Source organism: Rhinatrema bivittatum, chromosome 19 (genome assembly GCF_901001135.1).
Source record: "Rhinatrema bivittatum chromosome 19, aRhiBiv1.1, whole genome shotgun sequence".
Taxonomy (NCBI): domain Eukaryota; kingdom Metazoa; phylum Chordata; class Amphibia; order Gymnophiona; family Rhinatrematidae; genus Rhinatrema; species Rhinatrema bivittatum.
The window spans coordinates 18,983,077-19,007,090 of record NC_042633.1 but is presented as its reverse complement, the minus strand read 5'-3'; the positions used below and the strand labels follow the sequence as shown (position 1 = coordinate 19,007,090).

General features: G+C 49.9%; 1 protein-coding gene across 1 annotated transcript in view; it reads right to left on the bottom strand.

Annotated features, from left to right (window-relative positions):
• Positions 1–24,014, bottom strand: part of LIG1 (DNA ligase 1) — a 110,398-nt gene that overhangs the window by 31,556 nt on the left and 54,828 nt on the right. Inside the window, exons 11-17 of the mRNA XM_029585207.1 lie at positions 22,777–22,943; positions 22,328–22,404; positions 22,152–22,243; positions 16,337–16,436; positions 15,641–15,726; positions 6,657–6,772; positions 4,206–4,301 (exon numbers count right to left, since the gene is read on the bottom strand). Of these exons, the coding sequence (XP_029441067.1) occupies positions 4,206–4,301; positions 6,657–6,772; positions 15,641–15,726; positions 16,337–16,436; positions 22,152–22,243; positions 22,328–22,404; positions 22,777–22,943 (734 nt within the window). The remainder of the gene's footprint in view (positions 1–4,205; positions 4,302–6,656; positions 6,773–15,640; positions 15,727–16,336; positions 16,437–22,151; positions 22,244–22,327; positions 22,405–22,776; positions 22,944–24,014) is intronic.

Genomic DNA, 24,014 nt, shown 5'->3' with positions numbered 1-24,014 from the left:
TTTAAGCCAATGTGCAATAATAGCTTTAGACACTTGATGCCCCTTCCTTGGGTCACTCCAGAGGACAAAAAGAATGGAAAGGTGGTGGGGGATGGGCCGGCCGAACTTCATTGCGAAGGCTTGGACCCCGCACCCGACGGGGCCCCTCCTTGCCTGCCAAAGCGTTTGCCTCGAAAGGACTGCTGCCAGTGAGTGTTTCGAGAAGAGGACGATCTATAAGAGGGCCCGGTGGATCTTTGCGACCTGGACTTTCGGGGTCCCTGGAAACGAGCTCTGCTGGAAAACGAAGAGCGCGCCCGGGCCCTATCCTCTGGCAGCTTAAACGCTCGGTTCTCACCTAGTGAAACCATCAAGTCATCTTAACTCCTTTCCGAACAGCAATTTCCCTTTGAAGGGTAACGCCCCGAGGTAAGCCTTGGACGAACCATCCGCCGCCCAGTTGCGTAGCCAAAGAAGACGGCGTGCCGACACCGCTGCCACCATGGACCTAGCTGAAGTGCGTAAAAGATCATGGAGCGCATCAGCCCCATATGCAATAGCCGCTTCCAACCTATCTGCTTGGGAAGCCTCTTCTGGAGAGAGACCCGCATTAGCCTGCAGTACCTGGGCCCAGCGCAGACTAGCTCGCATAGCAAAGTTCGTGCAAATGGCAGCTCGCACTCCTAGGGCGGAAACCTCAAAAATCTTTTTGAGTTGAACCTCCAACTTTCGGTCTTGAATATCCCGGAGGGCTGTTGCTCCCGTGACCGGGATGGTAGACCTCTTCGTGACAGTGGACACCGCCGAATCCACCTTCGGGAGTCTGAGGAGCTCCAGCGCCTCCTCCGGTAAAGGGTAGAGCTTATCCATGGCCTTGCTGACTTTCAAACCCAGCTCCGGAGTATCCCATTCCTTGAAGAGGATATCCGTGGATGAGAAATGAAAAGGGAAGGCGACCGCCGGCCCTGTGAGGCCAAGCAAAACGGGATCCATATTCGCCTCCTGGCGGACCACCACCAGGGGAGCCTCAATCCCCAGCTCCTGGAGAATGGCTGGGATAAGAGGTGACAGTTCCTCTCTGCGGAATAGCCGCACCACCTTGGGGTCATCCCCGTCTAAGGCCTGTGCACCTTTCCCTGCACTAGGCTGTGCTGTTCCATCCGGTGCTGCCGTCCCGGCCCCCATCAGGGGCTCTTCGGAGGCCTCCGTATCCGTCCCGGGGGAATCCTCGGAATCCGATTCCTGCGGCAGCCCCCGGGGAAGCCGCTTCCCCCGGGACGAGCCCTGGGCGATCTCCGCACCCTTCCTGGCCTTCTTTTTCCGTGGTGGGGACTTGCGGATAGCCGCACGCGAGACATCCCCCCGTATGCGCTGTTGCTGCGCTTATATCTGAGGACTTTGCGCAGCAACAGCGCAAAGTCCTCAGAAAATTCTCTGGAATCCGCTGAATCGCTACTTGAATCCCCCCGGGACCGAATCCCCTCCGAGGGGACCTCCCCCGCCTTGTCACGCTGCGGGGAAAGCGTGGGAGGTAGAGATGAAGCCCCCACCGTTTCCCTGGAAATTTCCCGGCCGGTGGCCAAAATGGCCGCCACTCCCGCGCTAAGCGGGAACAGCTCCTGAGGTGTCAGAGGAGCCCCCACCTCGCGGCGGTGATCGCGCGACCCGGGACAGAGCCCCCCGTGGTGCTGCTGAGGTACCCTCATCACCCGGGACACAAGCCGAACAAAGGCTGTCCCGGGAGAGACGCGCGCGCGCCGAGCCGCAGGCCCTGCACTGCGAACCCCGAGGCATGCTGATGAACGCGGGAAAACAGAGGCGCGCTGACTAAAATTACCACAGAGGAAAAAAAAATTTAAAATAACTAAAATGGCGCAATTCGGCGACCTCCCCCCTGCTGGCGACGCCCCCCCACCGACAAAAACGGAGCGGCAATGCCAAGCAACGGAGAGCCGCAAGAAAATAAAAGTAAAACTTTTTTTTTTTTTTTTTTTTTTTTTTTTTTTTACACAAAAAAAACGCGCTGTCCCTGGTTCTGAAAGCCCTATTTCCTGCAGGGGTGAGTGAACCAGGCTCCCTGGTGTCACCCCTGACGCTGCCACTAGCTCAGCCGGGTCCTCAACCCTGGCAACGGCCTCAACCGGGGGAGGGTAGTCCCCTCAGGACCTCTCAACTCCCCTGGGAGGCAGGGCACCCGGGAAAGAATTAAAAAACAAAACCCAATTTAGCACAGAACAATTAAACCAACAAAACTAACTCAAAAAATCAAACCTGACTAACCACCAGAATCAGGTCAGGCAGGGCTGTGACTGGACCTGCACCATCTACTGGAGACAGAGTAAGACTGAGGGGCTGTGACTGGCACAGGGGCATATATGGCTCCGCCCACAAGTTTTAGTCTGTCTCCATCTACTGGTGCGGAGTCACAACCCAGGTGTCCTGGACTGATCCTGGTACGTACAGGGAACATACCCTTGAAAATAAGTTTTTAGCACCCTTCCACCCTCACTAGAATACCTGTCGTTTCCCACCCACTTATGGATGCCAATGTGGTTCATGGCACTGATCAATTTTCCCAAACCCACACATACCATTCAGTTCCCCTCTCTCTCATTCATACTATCCCCCCCCCCCCCCTCAGTCCTTTTCCCCATACTAAACTGCCCATCCGTTCAGGCAGCCAACCACTCCAAAGGGAGGAATTTCACCTCGGCATGCTTCCAGAAATCCCCCTCTCCTCCCCGAGCCCAGGTTAACAACCAACATCACGGATAAGATTTAACCCACTTTCGACTAACCACCAACTAGGTTCTTATGGCCTGGATTGGCCACTGTTGGAGACAGGATGCTGGTCTGACCCAGTATGGCATGTTATGTTCTTAACTACTGAAAATACCCCCCCTTCTCTATTCACTGAAACTCCATATTCAGTTGTCAGCAGAATAATCAAAACTGTATAGTCCCAGCTCATCTTAATTTAAAGATAAGAAAAGAGTCATCTCCAAAGCTGACTTGCCAACATCTCCTCTGTACGTGTTTATTCAGGCTGGCCCTCTCACTGTCACTGATCTGCTGGATTGTCTTCTTAGCCTGCTGTTCCCAGCCCCCACTCTTTGCCATCATGGAAGGTCCCCCTTTCAGCGTTGCAGCTCTGACTACCGGTTGCTGGCCTTGGTTAACTTTTAAAAACCTTCCTCCAGTGACAATTCTCAAGGACACCCCATCAATAGTCGCCGTCATGCCAAACGGGTGCAACCATCTACATTTAAGGCTCTCCTGCCACTGAAACGAAGCTGCCTCTCTCAGTTCCATTCTGTTCTGCAAAGTAGTGAGCAACAGGTCTGCAAATACTGCCACATTTTGCCCTTCTCAAGGCCAAGATATATTTTTCTGAGCCATACTGGATATTTCTTTCCTTGGTCTGAAAGTCATTGAAACATATGATAATATCTTGAGGTCTGTTATTTCCCCCCACCCTAGGGAACGGGTGCGCTCTGATAAAACTTCCCCTGCTTCTGTCATGAGAAATTAGCAAAAATGTTGGATCACTGCCGCACAAGTCTTTGTAGTAGTCTCCTACCGCTATTCCTTTAAATCTTAAATTGTTTCTCTGTGTTCTATTTTCCATATCTGCTAATTTGTCCTTAATGGTAGCATTTTCCGTCGCCAGCATGTCACATTGCTTCTTAATATTTTGCAAGTTCTCCGCCTGAGCATCTGCTCTATTGTCGAGTTTGTCAACCCACTGACCGAGACCAGACAGATCTCGGACATCATGTCCATCAATTCCACTTTATTTTTAATATCATTCCTGAGGGCGTGAAACCAGTCTTTGAACTCTGCCCCCGTTGGCGCTTCATGATCACAGGCGTTATATCTGAGCCATTTGGGCCTGCTTCCGGTGGCTTGGCCTCGAGGGATTCTATTTCGCATTGCTCCCTACTAGGCCTTTCACCCAATTTTGCGTAGGAAAACTGACTGAAGTCCACCGTTTTTTTTTCTCTTTCTTGACATCCTTGTCTTCTCAGTTGTTGAAAGTGGTTTATAAATCTCAAACTGGCAGATGACCACGATAAAGTAAGGACTAGGCTCAAGGAGTGAGGAGCTCCAAATTTAAGCTGTCATCGGGCCCATTGTCACTTCCTCCCCATCCTTTTCATCTTCTACAATTATACAAAGTGCTACACACACACACACTGGTTTGACTCACAAACGGCACACCTTACCTTTGGGATCCGGCTGATAACGTCTGGGTACTTGCTGGTGTTGTTCTCTTGGTTCCGGCTATATATAAATACCTCTCCGCTCTCCAGGATATGGATCTAGGAGTAGGACAGAAAAGTGCTGTGAGCTGGGAGTCAAGAGGTCCTTCCTCTCAAAGGCCCCCAAAGCGAAACGTCGATAGACACTAAAAGCATTCCACAAAAAGGCCAAGGATGTTAACTTTCAGCTAAGTTGCAACTCTGTTTGTTTGTCACCTATTAGAATCCCTTTCTCCCACCATAATAAATCTGTCTAATGCATTGACCCTTTAAACATTACAGTGACAACTTGCATAACTGGTGCTGGTAAAGCCTTTCACCTCCAGGACACTAAAGCAGGGGTGGCCAACTCCAGTCTGAGAGCCACAAACAGGCCAGGTTTCTGGGATATCCACAATGAATATGCATGAGAGATTTGCATGCACTGCCTCCCACTGTATGCAAATCTCTCATGCATATTTATTGTGGAAATCTTGAAAACCTGGCTTATTCGTGGCTCTTGAGGACTGGAGTAGACCATCCCTGCACTAAAAGAGAGATCCTGCCTACTTTCCAGTGCTTCTTCACGGCAGAGCTAATTTTTCTGCACAGAAATAAATGTTCTTCAATGTGCTTAACTGCAGGCTTCCCACCTAACTTACGCAAAACCAGCCCCTCGATTTTCAAATAGAAGATTAAAGACCAATTTTTACTAGTAAGATCAGAGTTACTGTGCAGCTAAATAATAAGCATGTAACTAACCACTGCAATAAAAAAATTTTTAAGGGAGGATGTGGCAAAACAGGGGTTTTGCATGCTTTGTAGTTTGTTCTGCCCTGTGACACGTTTTCCCAGAGAGCTCGTTTCCTGTGTGCTGCCCTGCAGGTTTGACCTCTGTACTGGAGTTCAGAAGCTTTGGATGCTGTCTTGACTGAAGATGGCTTTATCAGCATACACATCCCAGCCCTGAGTGCCATGATCCCTGTGTCCACAGGGGTCTCTCCCTTCAGTCTCGTTTGTAGCAAAACAGTGCTAGCGAAATTAAAACAAAACAAAAAACTTAAGCGGATCCAGTCCGTGGGGTGGCGGGTGGGTTTCGTGGGAATGGCCGAAAGCGAATCCAAGATGCTGCCGTTCCCGTGCTGATCGGAAAAGGATCAGCACCCTCGCCAGAACCCCAGAGCAAAGCCAAAATGGAAGCAGAGGACCTCCAATGCTGTTTTGCGGCTGTAGGCACTCTGACGAGCCCTCCCTGCCCTCTGAAGCAGACTAAGCCGCGACCTCGTTGAGCTGCGGCCCATCGTAAATGGGGAGAAGCTGCCTGAAACACAAGCAGGAGAAAAACAAAAAAACCTACTTCAACCACCAAACACTGATGAGGAAGCCACCTGCACAGCAGGCCTTCAATTTTTATAATTCACTTTTTTTTTTCTTTTTTCCAAACTTTACTCAAACTCCCTGAGGCACAAAGTCTACAAAAAAAGAATAGACTGTCTCAGACCTAAAGCATACCTGGAACTTGCAGCCGCCACCTGAGCAGCCTCGTGAAGGGGAGGGATCTGGATCACCAGATTTACACCCCACAGGTGCACGGGCCAAGCATGCACAAGGGTCATCAACCCCCAGCTCGCCCACCTCAACCGGACAGAGAAGAACCCACCAGGATTCAAAAAACCCTCAGGAGGAAGGCTCAAAAAGAAAAAAAAAAAATTGTCCAGACTGCAGAACTGCAGGTTTTGCATCTATCTACCATCTGCTGGAGACAGAGAAATACTGAGGAACTGCAGGTGGCACACGTGGTTAAGTAGCAGTGTCAGTAAAACTTTCTCTGTCTCCATCTGCTGGAAGGGAGGCAAAACCCAGGAGTCTGGACTGATCTGGGGACGTACAGGGAAATAGGAATGTTCCCATTGATCCTGAAACAATGTAATAAATTTCCAAGGTCCTACTAGTCCTATCACTGCTCATCTGGAGAAAATGTTTCTTTCACTGTGGGAACCATCTGCATTTGGTGCTAAACCAAACCCAGGACATTGCTCAGCTGAGGGACGGCGTGCCTGGACTTTTCCCCTCGGGAGCAGCCCCTCTTCAGAATCCTATCCATTCTCAGTCCACAGCTCGGGATGCTCATATTCCATTTACTGGAGTTGGAGAATATTGGCAGGCCTAGTATCAGCACAGATATATATAAGGAGCGACATCAGCGAGGCTGTTGATCTGTCTTCTCTGTTGGTTGACGGGCATAACCATTCATCTGAACTGGTTTGACTGGATGAAGAGGAGTGTCATCCTGTCATTTGAGAAAGTCACCACAGAGTTATGCTAAATGACCACTACAGGGAGTTTTAGAGTTTCAAGTAGTCTAACAAAATAGTAGGCGAGATGCTCTCCCCTCCTTTGATGGCTCCCCTGCCTCTGCAGCATAGGCATCCATACCTGGGCTCGCTCGCCATCGTATTTATATTCACAGGTGAAGGCGGCCTCTTCAAACTTCTTTAGCACTTCCCCGATGCCCTTGGTGGGATGCGCTAGCATAGGCTTCAGGGGGATTCCTGCAAGTGAGAGAAAAAAGGGGGGATGCTGTCAGGCTGTCTGGCCAAAAGGGATTCTGAAGTGGAGTACGAGGCTGAACGCATGACATTTAAAAGGAAACTTGACTTGCGGCCGAATTGGATAACAAGCAGATCGAGTGTATACTGCAGCCCCCTGAGGAAGGAGGTGCTCCTAAAGTTGGTCAGGTTGGGATTAAGCAGCAGCAGGGAGATCATTGAGTAGCAACAGTGAAGATGAAAGGAGTCAACGTCTACGGTCGGAATGGCAGCTAAGCATTCAGTCATTTGCAGATAAAAAGAAGAAAGAGAGAAAAAGGTTTCTGGGGTTTGGTGGTGTTGGGGAAAAAAGATAATGAAGTCATTTAAAATAATAAAAACAGTGACTTTGAAAAAGAAACACAGATACATGGTTTACACAAAAAAAATGTGTATTGTTGGTGGCACGGTCACACAGAAATATAAGAGGTGGTAGGTGGTGTGTTTATGATTATACACAAATAACTATGGGGTAACCAGGATGGTCCCTTTAAGAGTATTATATGAAACCAACAAATTTAGATCTCTGAGCAGGGTTGTGTGTCCACTACAATAAAAATGAAAATTGGTTCTTACCTGCTAATTTTGTTCCTGTAATACCACAGATCAGTCCAGACCAGTGGGGTTGTGCATCCCAACCAGCAGATTGAGTCAGAAAGCAAAAAACTCTGTGCACTGCTACTTATCAGAAAGAGTGTCACCTGCAGTCCCTCTGTATTGGACTGTACCCAAGCCTATCACAACTAACAGCGAAGAGGGTTGGAACCCAAACACAACAGCCAACCCCATTCGCTCGAAACCAAACACACAACAAGTAAACAACCCCTGAACCTGCTCCTTCAAGAGCATATCTTATATCCTCGACTTGGGTCCCCTGGCGCCCACTTAGGTTGGGGTTCGGACGGAATGTCCGGCCGTGCTGCTCTCTTCAACACCACCTGCTTCCTAGCCAGGAAAGCCTGGTGAAGAAGGAGCATAAACTCTGGAGAGAACTACCCTGGGTCCCCCCCCCCCCTCCTCAGCCGAGGGGTCGGGCAGCCCAGTGTCATCTCCAAAGGAGCAAATCTGCTCCACAGGTAATAGAATGGGAGGGGCTTCCTCTTCCTGCGAAATCCGACAAGGGCCCCCTCACGGTGGGGGGGCATCGGCCCGGAGGAACAGAGCCCTTGCCTGCCACATCTCTCCTCTGAAGAAGTTCCCTCTTGCCCTGTGCTACAGGCAGAAGAGAGGAAATCAGAACCTAGGGCCTGTCCTGACGTTCCACACGCGTGGCAGGTTGCCATGGTCCGGACCACACAGCCATCAGCAAGAGGGGAAAAAAAAAAAAAAAAAATCAGACCAGGAAACTTTCATGTGGCTGCCGGAGTAAAAATAAAAACTCCCTGAAGGCGCGAAGCTCTGCTGTCAAAAGCCCGCCGGCGCGAGAAAACAACAGACTGCAGGATTTCACCTCTACCATCTGCTGGAGTCAGAGAAATACTGAGGGACTGCAGGTGGCACTCTCAGTTATGTAGCAGTGCCCGACGTTTTTGTTCCGACTACATCTGCTGGTAGGGATGCACAACCCACTGGTCTGGACTGATCTGGGTATGTTCAGGAACTTTTCCATTGCCTTTCCCACCTTGAGACCAGACTCCGGGGACTCCCACTCACAGTTTATGAGCTTCTTTATCTTCTTTGGGATAGGAAAGGCACTGGGAGGTCCCCAAAGCCCATCCAGGACTGGGTTCCCTCCATCATTGTTGGACACCGAGACATTTTGGCCCCCAGTTCCTCCAGAACCTGGGGATAAGTGGACACAGCTCTTCTTTTTTTGAAGAGACTGACAACTCAAGGGTCACCACCCTCCGAAACCAGCCCCTCCAAAAAGGTCCGACTTTCCTTAGCTGATCTGGGAACTGATCCCCATCTGGGTCCCCTTCTGGATCTGCCCCTGGAGAGGTAGAACAGTCATCCTGTAGGTCATCTGAATCCACCGGATCCTCACAGTTCCCTGCTGCCCATACAGTTCGGGCTCTTTTTTGCTTGGGTGGCTCCTGAAAAGGTTCCTCCGGGTTCCCCTTATCCTTAGGTTGCCTTTTTAAAAAAAGGCCCTCTAGCTAGAAAGGTTTCATGCAGTAGAAGGATAAATTCAGGAGAAAACCCCTTAGAAGATAAGGTTTCCTCCTCAGCCTCACTATTTGAAGAATCAGGGTTCTCGTCTTGACCGTGCCTAGACTCCCGAGCCGTGGGGGAAGGAGGGGGCGGGCCGTGAATGCCCTACTTACCAGCCTGGTTCCCTTTAGGGCCATCCCAGTCTGTGACAGAACCCACGAGGGACTTATCCTTGGAATCCACCCCAGCCTCTACTGGACTGGAAGATCCCGTCTCTCTTATCTTTCACCGATGACCCCCTCCCATGCACAACCCGTGCAGAGGGAGAGGGAATTGAGAGGAACTGACACTGCACCGCAGGTCTTACAATTTTCCATAGCCAGCAAATTCAGTTGCTGCCCCCCCCCTTTTTTTTTTTTTTTTTAAGCACACGGGGATCCTCCCAAAGACAGGCCTGTAAATGAGGCAAAGCACGCGAGAGGTGCGCTAACAGTGCCTTCGATGCTGCTCGGGAGGCTGAGCAGGGCCGGTGTAGAAAAAAAATGGCATACAGGCCAAAGGAGAAAAAAAAAAAACAAAACAAAAATCTCCCTCAGGTGCCACGAGTTTGAGCACTACAGTTTTCCCTCCAGAGGAAAAAAAAAACCCAGCCAAAAACTCGCTGTAAACCACGGGTCTCCCCACTCCCCATACAGAACTAGATGAACCTGGTCTTACTGGAGCCGACCCTGCCAGGCAGGCCAATTAAACCGGCAAAGCTGCTGCACTCAGAAGTCATCAAGAGAAAAGACGACACACTTTTTTTTTTTTTTAAACAAATTAAAACAAATTAAAAAAACAAACAAACCCTTAAAGGGATACTTCCCTGAGCTGGCAGCTGTCGGAGGGAGAGGAAATAGAGGCCGCGGAGGGAGCCAGTCCTCTGGCTTTCAGTAGCCCCGGAACCAGCGGGCTAGCACTGCCAGGGGTATCCAACCCGACTCAACCCAAGGGATGGTCTGAGAAATCAAGACCTAGCAACCTTGAGGAGCAGAAATATGAACCCCAAAAAGTCAGAACTGCAGGTATGCAACCTCTACCATCTGCTGGCGGCAGAGAAATACTGAAGGGGCTGCAGGTAGCACTCTCGTTTATAGGACACAGCCTCATCGTTTTGCTCTCTGCCGCCATCTGCTGGTAGGGATGCATAACCCATTTGTCTGGACTGATCTGGGTATGTTCAGGAACTCCTGATTAACAAAAAAAAAAAGAATATTTTCCTGAAGAGAAGCCTAAGGCTCGCAGGAGGAGACCCCAGAGGCAGAGAGGGAGCCAGTCCTCTGGCTATCACAGCTTCCGGAAGCAGCAGGCAATCACAGTCAGAGGTCACCAAACCCCCAGACGCCCGGCTTGACCTGAGGGATGGTCCATGCTACCTCGGGGGAGCCCATGCTACCCTTTTAGAAGTCTCTCTTAATCTTTGTCTCTTCACTTGACAGACTGCAGGTTTGCATGTCTATCATCTGCTGGAGATAGAGAAATACTAAAGGACTGCAGGTGGCACTCTCAGATATGTAGCAGTGCCTCAAAAGTTTTTGTTCTCTGTCTCCATCTGCTGGTAGCAAAACCCACTTGTCTGGACTGATCTGGGTATGAACACAAAAGGAAAATTGATTCTTACCTGCTAGTTTTTGTTCCTGTAGTATCATGGATCAGTCCACACAGCTGGGTTTTGCCTCCCATCCAGCAGATGGAGACAGAGAAATTTTGACTGAGTCTGCCAACTTAACACGAGGTGCCACCTGCAGTCCGCCAGTATTGAACTGTACCCAAGCCAGATACAAAAACCATACAAAACCTTTAAGAACCAATTAACTATCTTACAAGAAAAACAAGTGTTGCCTGCACCAAACACTGTGTAGGATTAATGAGAACCTGAGTCATTCTTAATAGGAACACAAGTGATCAAGCAGGTTCTGCAGAGAAAAATAGGCAACCGAGCAGACTCTCCAATACCCCCTTCCCGAACTAGGCGGGACTCTGGACCGATCCGTGGTACTACAGGAACAAAAGTTAGTAGGTAAAAACCAATTTTCCTTTCCCTGTATTTACCCAGATCAGTCCAGACAGCTTGGATGTACTAAAGCTTCCCTACAGTGGGTGGGACTACGAGAGTCCCACTCGGAGTACACTTTCACCAAAACTGCCAGGCTCTGGAACCTGGACATCCAAACTGTAATGCCTGGCAAAAGTGTGCAAAGACTTCCAAGTAGCTGCTCTACAGATTTCTTGCAGCGATACTTGCTGGCATTTGGCCCAAGAGGCTGCTTGTGAACGGGAAGAATGCGCCCAAAGATCGGCCAGCACTGGATGCCCCTGAGTAATGTATGTCCTCCTTCAACCACCGAGCAATAGTAGCCTTAGAGGCTCTCTGTCCCCATCCAGGGCTACTCCACAGAAGAAAAAGATGATCAGACAAGCAGAAACTGTTCGTCACCTCTAAATAAAGCAAGAGCCCTCTTCACAGCCAACTTCCACAACTCTTTGGACTGAGGAGTGGAAGGGACCAAGTCTGGAAAGGATGGCAGTTCCAACAACTGATTTAAATGAAAAAAAAGACTATACCACCTTAGGCAGAAAGGAGGGGACCATTCAAGGACACTCCCAAGTCCATAATTCGCAAAAAGCGCTCCCTACAGAATAAGGCCTGAAGCTCCGACACCTGTCTGGCAGAAGATATCGCCACCAGGAAGATCACCTTCAAAGTAAGATCTTTCAAGGTTGCCCGTTTCAAAGGCTCAAAAGGAGACGTACACATAGCTTTCAGGATGACATTAAGGCTCCAGGAAGGACAAGGAGAAACCGTACTACACCCGGATGTGCCGACAAGTTAACTCCTCGCACTCTGCCACGAAAACAGCCTAAGGCTGCCACCTGAACTCTCAGGGAATTAAAGGATAAACCCTTAACGAGGCCGTCCTGCAAAAAGGACAAGACATCCCCCACAGAGCCCCGAAGCAGATCCACTTTGTGCTCAAGACACAGACTCAAATTCCCCACACTCTGACATACGCCAACAAAGTGGAGGTCTTCCTGGACTGCAGCAGGGTAGCTATCACCCCATCAGAATACCCATATTCCTCAAACGCTCTGTCTCAAAAGCCAAGCCGCTAGACAAAAGCGGTCAGCCTGATCGAAATAAAAAGGGCCTGGATGCAAGAGATTCGGCAGTTGCCCTAACCTCAGGGGACCGTCCACCGCTAGGTTGACCAGATCCGCAAACCACGGACGTCTCGGCCACTCTGGAGACATGGTCACCACCTCACCCGGGTAGATTTCTATGTGGCGCAGGACTTTGCTTATTAATGACCATGGCGGGAAGACATACAGGAGAACATGCATTGGCCAGGGCAGAACTAGAGCATCCACCCCTTCTGCACCCGTCTCCCTCTGTCTGCTGAAGAACTGAGAAGCCTTGGCATCAAGTGATCCGTTCCTTGCCATCAGGTCCACACGAGGAGCGGACCACTTGAGACAAAATGAGGTGAAACGCTTCGTCAGACAACTCCCATTCCCCGGTATCCAACTGATGACGGCTCAAAAAAAAAATCTGCCTGCAAATTGTCGACACCTGTGATGTGTGATGCTGCCAATCTCTCCAGATGTAGCTTGGCCCAGGAGACCAACTCCCGGGCTTCCTGGGCTACTGCCCGGTTCTTGGTCCTGTATTGGCGATTGATGTAAGCCACCGCGGTTGCATTGTCCGATAACACCCTCACTGGTCTTCCCCTGACCAGGGGTAGGAGGGCCTAGAGAGCCAGGCACACTGCTCTGGTCTCCAATCGGTTGATCGACCCCGAGGCCTCCCCTCTGGAGACCACCGACCCTGCACCAATCTCTCCTGACAGACCACTCCCCAACCGGAGAGACTGGCAGGCATGGTAACAATTATCCAAGACAGGATATCCAGGTGGTCTACTCCCCTCCATAACTTGTCCAGCCGAAGCCACCACTGCAGGCTGGTCCTTGCCGATTTCGGGAGGGGAAGAGGCAAATGAAAATGTTCAGATATCAGATCCCAACGAGATAGTAAGGTGGACTGTAGGGGCCTCATATGAGCAAACACCCATGGCACCAACTCCAAGGTGGAAGCCATAGATCCAAGCACTTGCAAGTAGTCCCATACTCAAGATAGCGTCTTGTCCAACAGAGATCAAACATGAGCTTGTAATTTGACAATCCTTTCCTCGGTGAGAAAGATCTTCCCCATGCTCATGTCGAACCGTGCCCCCAGGAACTCCAACGCCTGGGAAGGAATAAAGTGACTTTGGCCAAGTTGACTACCCAACCCAACGCCTTCAGGCGCTGGAGGACTCTATCCACTGCTCCTTGACATGAGGATTCAGACTTTGCTCGAATCAACCAGTCGTCCAAATGGGGATGGACCAGGACCCCTACCATGCAGGGGGCCACCGCCATCACGACCATGCGCTTGGTAAAGGTCCTGGGAGCCGTCGCCAATCCAAAGGGCAGGACACAAAACTGGAAATGCTCTCCCAGAACCATGAACCTCAAATATTTCCGATGATGATCGCACCGTATTCCAAAGTGCAGATATGCTTCTGTCAGGTCCAAAGAGGCGAGATACTCCCCTCTGTGTACCGATGCAATGACGGACCACAGAGTCTCCATACGGAAGCGGGGGATTCTCAGAGCTTTGTTCACTTTCTTTAAATCCAGAATGTGACGGAAGGTACGTTTCTTTTTTGGTACAATGAAATAGATGGCGAATGGCCTCGCCTTCGCTCTTCCGGAGGCACCGGCACAATGGCTCCCATCTCTCATAGGCGGAGGATGGTGTCTGTAACTGCTGAACCCAGCGCAGACCTGCTTTCAACATAAAACTGTTACACATAGCAGCCCAGGCTCCCAGCACAGACACCTCAAAAATCTTTTTGAGGTGACCTTCCAGCTTCCGAACCTGAAGATCCTTGAGCGCTGTGGCGCCGGTGACCGGAATGGTCGTTTTCTTAGCGACCACTGAGACCGAAGCATCCACCTTAGGAATTCCTCAGAAGATCCAGCACTTCCTCCGGTAGCGGATATAACTTGTCCATGGCTCATGTGACCTTCGGCCCCGTGTCTGGAGTATCCCACTCCCGGAAAAGCAAGGCAGTCATGGACTGATGGAATGGAAGAGTCCTGGTGGGACCCCGAAGCCCCACCATAACCGGGTCCACTACTTTCAACTCAGAGCTCTCAGGAGGAGCATCAATACCCAGCTCCTCCAAGACCTTGGCTATTAATGGGCTTAGTTCTTCCCTGCGGAATAGCTGGACCACCTTGGGATCATCACCCTTGACGGTAGACGCCTGTTAAGAACTGTGGTCTGGACCCTGAGGATCCAGCCCAGAGTCTGCCCCCTGAGGGTCCTGCCCCTGCGGATCATCTTGTCGTGAGCCCTCTGAAGAAGTGTCCGCCACCAGTGGGAGTGGGGAAGATCTCAGCAGCCGCTTGGCCTTTGGGTCCCTGAGCTGGACTGGGGCCCCAGCCTGCTTAGCAGCCTTGCCCCAGTGCCCCTTGGCTGACCTGCCTGCCTTAAACACCTTCTGCAACAGCCGCACAAAAATGAGGAAGAAGAGGAGTCTGACGTCTTCAGGGTTCCCTTTCCTTGGCCCAGGAGGTTTCCGAGCAGCATGACCCCCACCAGAGGCCTCAGCTTGTGGCGCTAATGGAGGTGGGAAATCCCCCCCCCCCCCCCCCGCGGCAGACCTGAACATGACAAAATGGCCTCCTTTGCCATATGCTCAGCAGGAAGGGATCTGTAGGAGGCTGCCGCAACACCGAGAGCCTCCCAGGCTCGTGGGCTTTCCTCACTTTCTCCTCCACAGCAATGCTGGAAGAGCCAGCCCCCCGGGAAGAGCCAGCCCCCCGGGAAGGCAACAAGCGTATAAACCCATCGGGTGACAGCTGCGCGTGCATCGCTGCAGGCCCTGCACGCAGTCCAACGCAGCAGAAGGGCGATTGGCGGCTAGGCAGACTAACGCGGCCCCAGAAAGAAAACACGGAGGGAGGAGGGAGATTGGAGAGCCGCCGCAAGCAGGAAAACTCGAGCCATGCCTGAAAGCGCTGGACAGCGCTAAAAAAACAAAAAAAACAACACTAATCAGTTTTTGTTTTTTTTTTTTAAACCTTTAAAAACTTCCCTGAGAAGGCAGCAGGCTCAAGTAGATCCCCACAGGGTGAGTGAACCGGGACCCCCGGTATCACCCTGAATGGCAGCTAGGCTCAGGAGCTGAAGAGAAAATTCCCGACCACCAGCTCTCCTGCCTCACCATACCAGGGGGGATGGCCCTACCAGGACTTAACTACCCCCTGGGAGGCTGTTTGAAGGAAACTTTGTCTTTTTTTTTTTGTACTTTTCTATCTTTTTTTGAAGTCTCAGACTGCAGGATTTTGCACCTTCACCATCTGTGGAGATAGAGAAATACTGGCAGACTGCAGGTGGCACCTCAGGTTAAGTGGCACAGTCGGTCAAAATTTGTCTCCATCTGCTGGATGGGAGGCAAAACCCAGCTGTCTGGATTGATCCGGGTACGTACAGGGAACAGGAATTATGTTCTACGATTTTGTTCTTTAGAATAGTTTCAGAACTGGCCAGATACCCCCTCCCCCTTCATCTCACCCCCAAACCAGCCTCTCCCAGCAGGAAGCACTGAAGGGAAGCAAGGCAGTAAAGAGGCAGTGGGTATTTATTACCTGGTGTGAGGCGACAGTGACTAGGTAGACTTTCAATCCCATGCTGCAATAAGACAGGAATGACGACGTCATAGTTCGGCAGCTCACTAAAAGAAAGCCATGGGAAAATCTCTCACTCTGGAGATGTGCTTGATTCATGGTGGAGTGAAGGGTGTGGGTCTTTTATGGCAACACATCTGCTATGGAATAGTGGGACTTGATTGGGGATGAGGTTTAATGTCGTGAATCTACTGGTCAGATATATTTCAGGCAATTGTGCAAAAGGAATTTCACAGCACAATCTTGCACAAAAAAAAAATGCCAGTGGGGCTTGTCCGATTGTTTACTTCAGCCCCTAAGGCCAAACATCCCTTTGTCTTTTGAAGACGCTTCCCCCCCCCACCTCCCCTCCCACTCCTTTCTTGGAGGTGTACAACTTTGAAGGACTTGGCTAGTAGTAGAATAAAACCCCAAGCAAAAACAGAAGTGCTATTTTGCAGCTATGCGGGCTTTGTGCCCTCATTATGCAAAACAAAGTTTGGCCCCCCTGGGGGTACAAATTCTTAGTGCTAACCTTCACCTTTCCTCCATGTGATCCCCCTCTCCTGAGGAAGGAAGGATTGGACACATTGTGGACATATCCTAGTTAAGATCTGAGCCACACTGGGTCCGTCCCCCCCCCGGAGCAGGAAGCAGAGGGAAATGGGGACGACTCACCAGAAGGTCTGCTTGAGAATTAGGGCTCGTTCTTCTATCCAGGCCTTGCGAGAGTCAGCAGACATGCCCTTCCCAGCATCCACCACTTCTGGAGGGAACTCTGAGGACAAGAGAGTACAGAGAACCATGGATAGAAGCAAAACAAGATTTAAGTTTTATGAGAGAACAAGGCAAACCCCTACAAGTAAGAACATAAGAAAATGCCATACTGGGTCAGACTAAGGGTCCATCAAGCCCAGCATCCTGTTTCCAACAGTGGCCAATCCAGGTCACAAGAACCTGGCAAGTACCCAAAAACGAAGTCTATTCCATGTAACCATTGCTAATGGCAGTGGCTATTCTCTAAGTGAACTTAATAGCAGGTGATGGACTTCTCCTCCAAGAACTTATCCAATCCTTTTTTAAACACAGCTATACTAACTGCACTAACCACATCCTCTGGCAACAAATTCCAGAGTTTAATTGTGCGTTGAGTAAAAAAGAACTTTCTCCGATTAGTTTTAAATGTGCCCCATGCTAACTTCATGGAGTGCCCCCTAGTCTTTCTACTATCCAAAAGTAAGCTTCCTTGTACAACTGTTAAACAGAGCATCTCTCTCTCTTCTGCAGGATAACGTTCCAGAAGAAAAAGGAAAATTGGTTCTTACCTGTTCATTTTCGTTCCTGTAGTATCATGGATCAGTCCAGACTCCTGGTTTTTGCCTTCCCTCCAGCAGATGGAGACAGAGAAGTTTTGACAGACTCTGCCTTATATCCCAAGGTGTCACCTACAGTCAGTCAGTATTACTCAGTATCAAAGCAGAATGGTTCAAAACCAAACTAACTATAATCCGAAGTGGATCACTAACCCCAAATGGGAACAGAACCCGTTGAACACGGTAAACAAGCTTGATCTGCAGACCTGAAATAAACAGAGGATGATGAATGAGCAGACTCTGTTACCTCCAAACAGGCGGGACTCTGGACTGATCCATGGTACTACAGGAACGAAAATGAACAGGTAAGAATTAAATTTTCCTTTCCCTGTACGTACCCGGATCAGTCCAGACTCCTGGGATGTACCAAAGCTTTTCCTTACCTGGGATGGGACCCGGAGAGGCCCGCTTGGAGTACTCCTCCAAATACCCCCGAACCCGGGGCATGGACATCCTTGCAAAGGTATGTAAAAGACTTTCAAGTAGCAGCTCTGCAAATCTCTTGCGGTGATACCTGTTGGCACTCCGCCCAAAAAGCCGCCTGCGAGCAGGTAGAATGGGGCAGAAAGCCCCACCAGTAAGGGTCTACCACGTAACAAGTACGCTGAACTTATAGCCTCCTTCAACCAGCGGGCTATTTATTTATTTTTATATACCAGTGTTCGATTTTATATATTGTGGTTTTAGATGCCATATTACCTCTTTTCAGACCACTCCACAGCACAAAAAGATGGTCGGACATACAAAAACTGTTCGTTACCTCGAAATAACGCAGCAAGACTCTTCGAACATCCAGCTTCTGCAAATCCCTAGAATGGGGATCAGACCGGTCCAGTTCCGGAAAAGACGGAAGCTCCGATTGATTCAGATGAAATACAGAAACAACCTTTGGAAGAAAGGAAGGAACCATCCATAAGGAGACTCCTGAATCAAAAATTCTCAGGAAAGGCTCACTACATGACAACGCCTGAAGTTTAACACCCTACGAGCCGAAGTGATGGCTACCAGGAAAACTACCTTTAGCGTGAGATCTTTCAGTGTTGCCCTTTTTAGAGGCTCAAAGGGCGCAGCACACAGAGCTATAAGCACCAAGTTTAGGCTCCAGGAAGGACAAGGGTGTCTGACTGAGGACGTAAGTGCTTAGCACCTCTAAGAAAATGAGCCATATCCGGATGTGAAGCTAAAGGAACCCCCTGGATTGTACTGCGCAAACAACCAAGAGCTGCCACCTGTACTCTCAGAGAACTACACGATACGCCCTTGGAGAGACCGGCTTGAAGAAAACACAAAATATTGGCCACAGACACCCGGATAGGAAGAATCCCACGTTCTATGCACCAAGATTCAAAGACTTTCTACACCTGGACATAAGTGAAGTGGACGTCTTGTGAGATCTCAAAAGTATAGTCACTACAGTGTCAGAATAACCCTTATGCCTCAGACACTGCCTCTCAAAAGCCATGCTGCTAGACAAAAGCGATCCGCCTCGTCGAAACGTACGGGCCCTTGATGTAGAAGGTTTGGAAAGTGCTGAAACCGCAGGGGCCCTGCCACAATCAAATTGAGTAGATCCGCAAACCATGGACGTCTTGGCCATTCGAGGGCTTCGAGGATTACCTCTGACGAATGAAGTTCTATTCTCCTGAGCACCTTGCTGATCAATAGCCAAGGCGGAAAGACATACAGAAGAACGTTTCTAGGCCAGGGAAGAATCAGAGCGTCTACGCCTTCCGCTCCTGTTTCCCTGCGGCGAGTGAAGAAGCGCGGAGCCTTGGCATTCTGAAAAGTCGCCGTCAGATCCATTCTGGGTGTGCACCATGTGTTACAAATGACCCGAAAGGCCTCGGCTAAATCCCACTCTCCAGGTTAGAGACTGATGACTGAGAAAATCCGCATGAACGTTGTCCACCCCGGCTATGTGAAATGCCACAACGCTGACCAGATTCTGCTCCGCCCAGCTCACCAACTGTTCAGCTTCCAATGCCACTGGCCGGCTCTTGGTCCCTCCTTGGCGATTGATATAAGCCACCGTGGTCGCATTGTCTGATAGCACCCTGAGACTTCCCCTGGAGTAGCGGAAGAAACGCTTGCAGTGCTAGACGTACCACCCTGGTCTCCAGGCGATTGATGGACCACCGAGATTCCCCTCGGGACCACTGGCCCTGCACGGTCTTCCCCAGACTGCTCCCCAACCGGAGAGACTGGCATCTGTGGTACCTACTGTCCACTCGGGCACAACCAAGGGGACTCCGCCGTTCAAGTTGTCCGAGAGTAGCCACCAATCGAGACTGAATCACGCTGAATCCGTAAGAGGCAGGGGTAGATGAAATTGTTCGGTGACTGGACTCCACCGAGAAAGCAACGCCGACTGTAATGGACGCATGTGAACAAAGGACCAAGAGACCAATTCTAGTGTAGATGTCATCGAGCCTAGGACCCTCAGGTAATCCTAAACTCGGGGAGGATGTTTGGACAACAAGACTATAATCTGGCCCTGCAGCTTGACAATACGATCCGCAGTCAGGAACACTCTCCCCCTGCTGTGTGTCGAACCAGGAACTCCAATGATTGAGATGGCTCTAGATGACTCTTGGAAAGGTTGACAACCCACCCGAGCACTCGTAACAGATGAAGCACTCTGTGGACAGCCGAATGGCAAAGTGACTCAGATTTCACTCGAATCAGCCAGTCGTCGAGATAGGGATGTACCAACAGACCTTCCCTCCGCAGATGTGCTGCTACTACCACCATTATCTTGGTGAAGGTCCTGGGCGGGGGTAGCAAGGCCGAAGGGTAGAGCTTGAAACTGGTAATGATGTCCCAGGATGGCGAACCTCTGGTGGTTGCCCCAACTCAGATGTATAAATACGCTTCCGTCAGATCTAGCGACACTAGGAACTCTCCGCTTCGAACTGAAGCAATGACGGACCACAAAGTCTCCATGTAGAAGCGGGGTATATGAAGACATCTGTTGACCCACTTTAAGTTGAGAATGGGCCGGAAGGTTCCCTCTTTCTTTGGCACCTCAAAGTAAATGGCGTAGCGGCCCTTCCTTTGCTCCGGAGGAACAGGCGTAATTGCGCCAAGATCGAGAAGGCGCAGCAATGTCTCTCGTACCGCCCGACGCTTTGTGTCGTAAGCGCACGGGGAAACTAGAAAACGGTGTTGAAGGTGAAGCGCAAAATCTAAATCGTGTCTTATCACTGAAAGGACCCACTGGTCCGATGTCACTTTGGTCTATTCCTCGTAAAACAGAGACAGTCTGTCCCCTACGATCGGAACAGAAGAATGGACCGGCCGCACATCATTATGGAGGCTTACTACCCTAAGCAGACTGGGTGTTTCCAGGCCTGGAGAATAGTCATCCACGAAAGGACTGAGACCAGGACTGTTGTCTACCAGCATTTTGCCGAAAAGTGGCAGTGGACAAACGTGGCGCTCAGGGATCTACGACTCCCATGAAAACGAGATCTAGAAGAAAAAGAACCTCTCGGCCTTGGCCGATCTTCAGGCAGCCGGTGAACCTTATTCTCTCCCAGGGACTGAATCATGTCTTCTAGTTCTTTTCCAAACAGTAACTTGCCCTTAAACAGTAGAGACCAAAGCTGAGATTTGGAAGAAACTTCTATAGACCAGTTTCTTAACCATAAGAGTCTCTGTGCTGAGACCATGGAAACCAAGAACCTGGCAGAAGTTCGCAATAGGTCATAAAGGGCATTTGCACTATAAGCGATCGTTGCTTCAAGTCTGAAGAGCATCCCTTTCGGACAGCAACTCGTTGACCTGTAGCTGTTGCACCCAGCGAAGGCCTGCTCTCAAAGAGAAACTGCTACACATCGCAGCTCGGACTCCAAGCACTGAGACCTCAAAAATCTTTTTAAGCTGAAGTTCCAGTTTTCGATCCTGCAAGTCCTTGAGAGCCATCGATTCCGTAACCGGGATGGTGGTCTTTTTAGTGACCGCCGACACTGCTGCGTCCACCTTGGGAACTCTAAGAAGGTCCAAAGCATCCTCCAGCAGAGGATATAGCTTATCCATTGCCTTAGTAACCTTCAGCCCTAAATCAGGGGTGTCCCATTCCCGGAAAAGCAAGTCAGTGACCGGAAAATGAAATGGAAAGGAAGTAGGTGGACCATGTTTGAAAGATTTTTTTTTTTAATCAAACTTGCCCAGCAGTCTGTGGGTCCTGGTCCTTCTGGGGTGAGTGAGCCGGGCTCCCTGGTATCACCCCCAGCGCTGCTACACCGTGGCAATAGGGCCCTCAACCCCTAGCCGCAGCAACAACCAGGGGGAATGGTCCCCTCAGGACCTGGCAACCCCCTGGGAGGCTGACAAATGTCTTCTTTGTCCTGTTGTGTTTTGTTTTTTATTAAAGTGCTATCTGTCTAAGATTTTTTTTTTTTTTTTTTTAAACTAACTAGAACAGACTGTAGGTTTTGCACCTTCACCATCTGCTGGAGACAGAAATACTGACGGACTGCAGGTGGAACCTCAACTTAAGGGCAGTGTCAGTCAAAAGCTTCTGTCTCCATCGGAGGCAAAACTCATGTCTAGACTGATCCGTGTACTTACAAGGAATGAAGTTTTCCCACAGGGCAAAAAGCCATGTTTTTAGAGCTCAAACCGTGAGGCTCACAGCTCCGGGGGGGGGGGGGAGAACTGAAGAGGGATCCTGCGTAGTTATAGGGCATGCTCAGTGTGCCTAGTCAAAGTTTCTAGAAACTTTGATACAAGTTTTCCGCATTGGGCTCCATCTGACGTCACCCATCTTGCTTCTCCTCGGAGCAAAGACTTGTGTTATGACACAGAACTTCCAGCCCCAGATCCTGAGAGAAACAAGTCTTAAACAGATGAAAGTCTTGTGGAGTGAGGAGAAAGCCAGAACTCAACTAGGTCCTTTGGTACTGCAGCAGGAATGAACTTGGGCAGACTAAAAAGGGCCTCACAGTCTATGCATAATCAGATTCTTGTTTTGGCACTTCCGCTCTTCCCAGATCTGGTGAGAAACCAAAGCCAGACTCATTAGGGTCTTAGCTCAGCACACCCACCACGGTCTCGCTGGTACTACTTGTGTGAATGGGCAAGGGACAGGGGAGGGGGGGGGATCTCAGCAAGCTCACCTTGCCCAGGTGGCGTCAGAGACACCGCCTGTGCAATAGCAGACAGGACAGACTGCTCCGCCAGCCCGATACGTAACTTCCCACCGAGGGACCTGCAATACATAAGGCAGAGGATAAGCACATTCAAAGGAAAAGGGATGGAAAGAAACACCAATCTGGGGTGGGGAGTCACTGACCGGATAATGTAGCGGGCTTCGGAGTGTCGACAGGCCACGAACATGACTTTGATAATATCAATCTTCTTGTTCATAGACTGCAACAACAAAAAAAAAAATGTAAAAGTTAAAATCAATATTGGTGCCAAGCCACATGTATGCACAGAAGTTAATGGCTCGAATAGACTGCTTTCCTTCCAGGGGGTGCCATGTAAACCCCTCAGTTCATTTCCCTTCCCAGCCTTCTCCTAGTAGAAAGGACAGGTGTGACACTCCACCTCACCAGTCCTACTTGTCCCATGGATGGCTAAATTCATCTCCACAGAAGCATAGTGGCACAAATCTCAGAGTCCCTGGATCAATCCCAGCACTAGTTTTGCGCCTTCTGATGCCAGCCATATTCAAGGAGATGCTCTGTTTTACCTTCTGATGGTGCTGTGGCATGAACCCCCCTCTCCCCGAGCACTCACCGCACTGCCCGTCATCCTGGCAATCTCCTTCAGCCTGTTGAAGACACTGGCAGCCATCAGCTTGGGTGGAGCAAACATGGTGCGCTGGGTGCTACGGCTGCTCTCTGCCACCAGGCCCAGGTCCCCCTTCTCCTGAGCCTCTGCCTTAATCTTATCCAGCTGGCGACCTGTGAAAGGGAGAGAGAGAAACCAGTTTAGCACAAAAGATTTTTGGCTCAGAAAATGACAAGCTCAGAACAAGTTAAACTGTGAAGTGGAGATCTGAAGTGGTAAGCTATTGCCTTTTGTTAAAATTTAATCAAGATGCCAATGCCCATGAGTTCTCACAGGCTGGAGGGGAAAAAAACCTGTGAAGAAACTTATACCTCTCTCCCCCACCACCAAAACAGAAAGCAACTAGAGGAGTTTGAGCCATGGCTTAGTTTTTGTTATGCCTTCGAATGCCTGCTTTATTTTATGGTTGTTCTTTTGTGATCTGCACTGGACGACGTTTTTTTGGAAGCTGCAAATTAAAGCACGTTTTCTTACCATAAACTGTGTTTGCCGTAGATAGCAGGATGAATTAGCCATGCTCTCTGGGGACGTCGTCCTGGTGGCCAGACATGGAACTTTCTCAAAGTATACAGAGCTGTGCTCTATGCACCTGTGTGGGCGTTCCCGCGCGATTCCCCTCTTCTCATCAGTTAAAGAAAGCATAAAACATACAGCGCACAGAGAAGAGTATAGAATAGAGACAGAATTAAGGTAGAAGCTATCCAGGGAGGAGGGTGGGAATGCATGGCTAATTCATCTTATCTACGGAAAACACTGTTTACGGTAAGCAGGCTGAATTAACCATGCTCTCTGGGAGTCCCCAGCTAATAATTCTAGTGCTCTATGAAGGTGTGCAAGAGAATTAATCTTCACTGTGGACAGCTTACATTTGAGTAGCGAAGCTTAATATTGCTTCTCCTATTGCTGCGTCTAATCTGGTCTACTGTCTGAGACAGTAGTGCAATGTGAAGGTGTGCAGGGAGGACCAGGTGGCTGCCCTGCAGATATCCAAAAATCGGTACATCCTTTAGCTGAGCTATGGAGGTTGCCATGGCTCGGATTTGGTGTGCCCATCCTTATGGGACAAGTAACACAAAAGTTAATACACTGGAATAACCAAGTCACCCATGTATGCTTAGAGACTGGCAAACCTGGTGCATTCGGGTTAAATGATATTAACAATTGTGAATTATGGTTCGGGCACA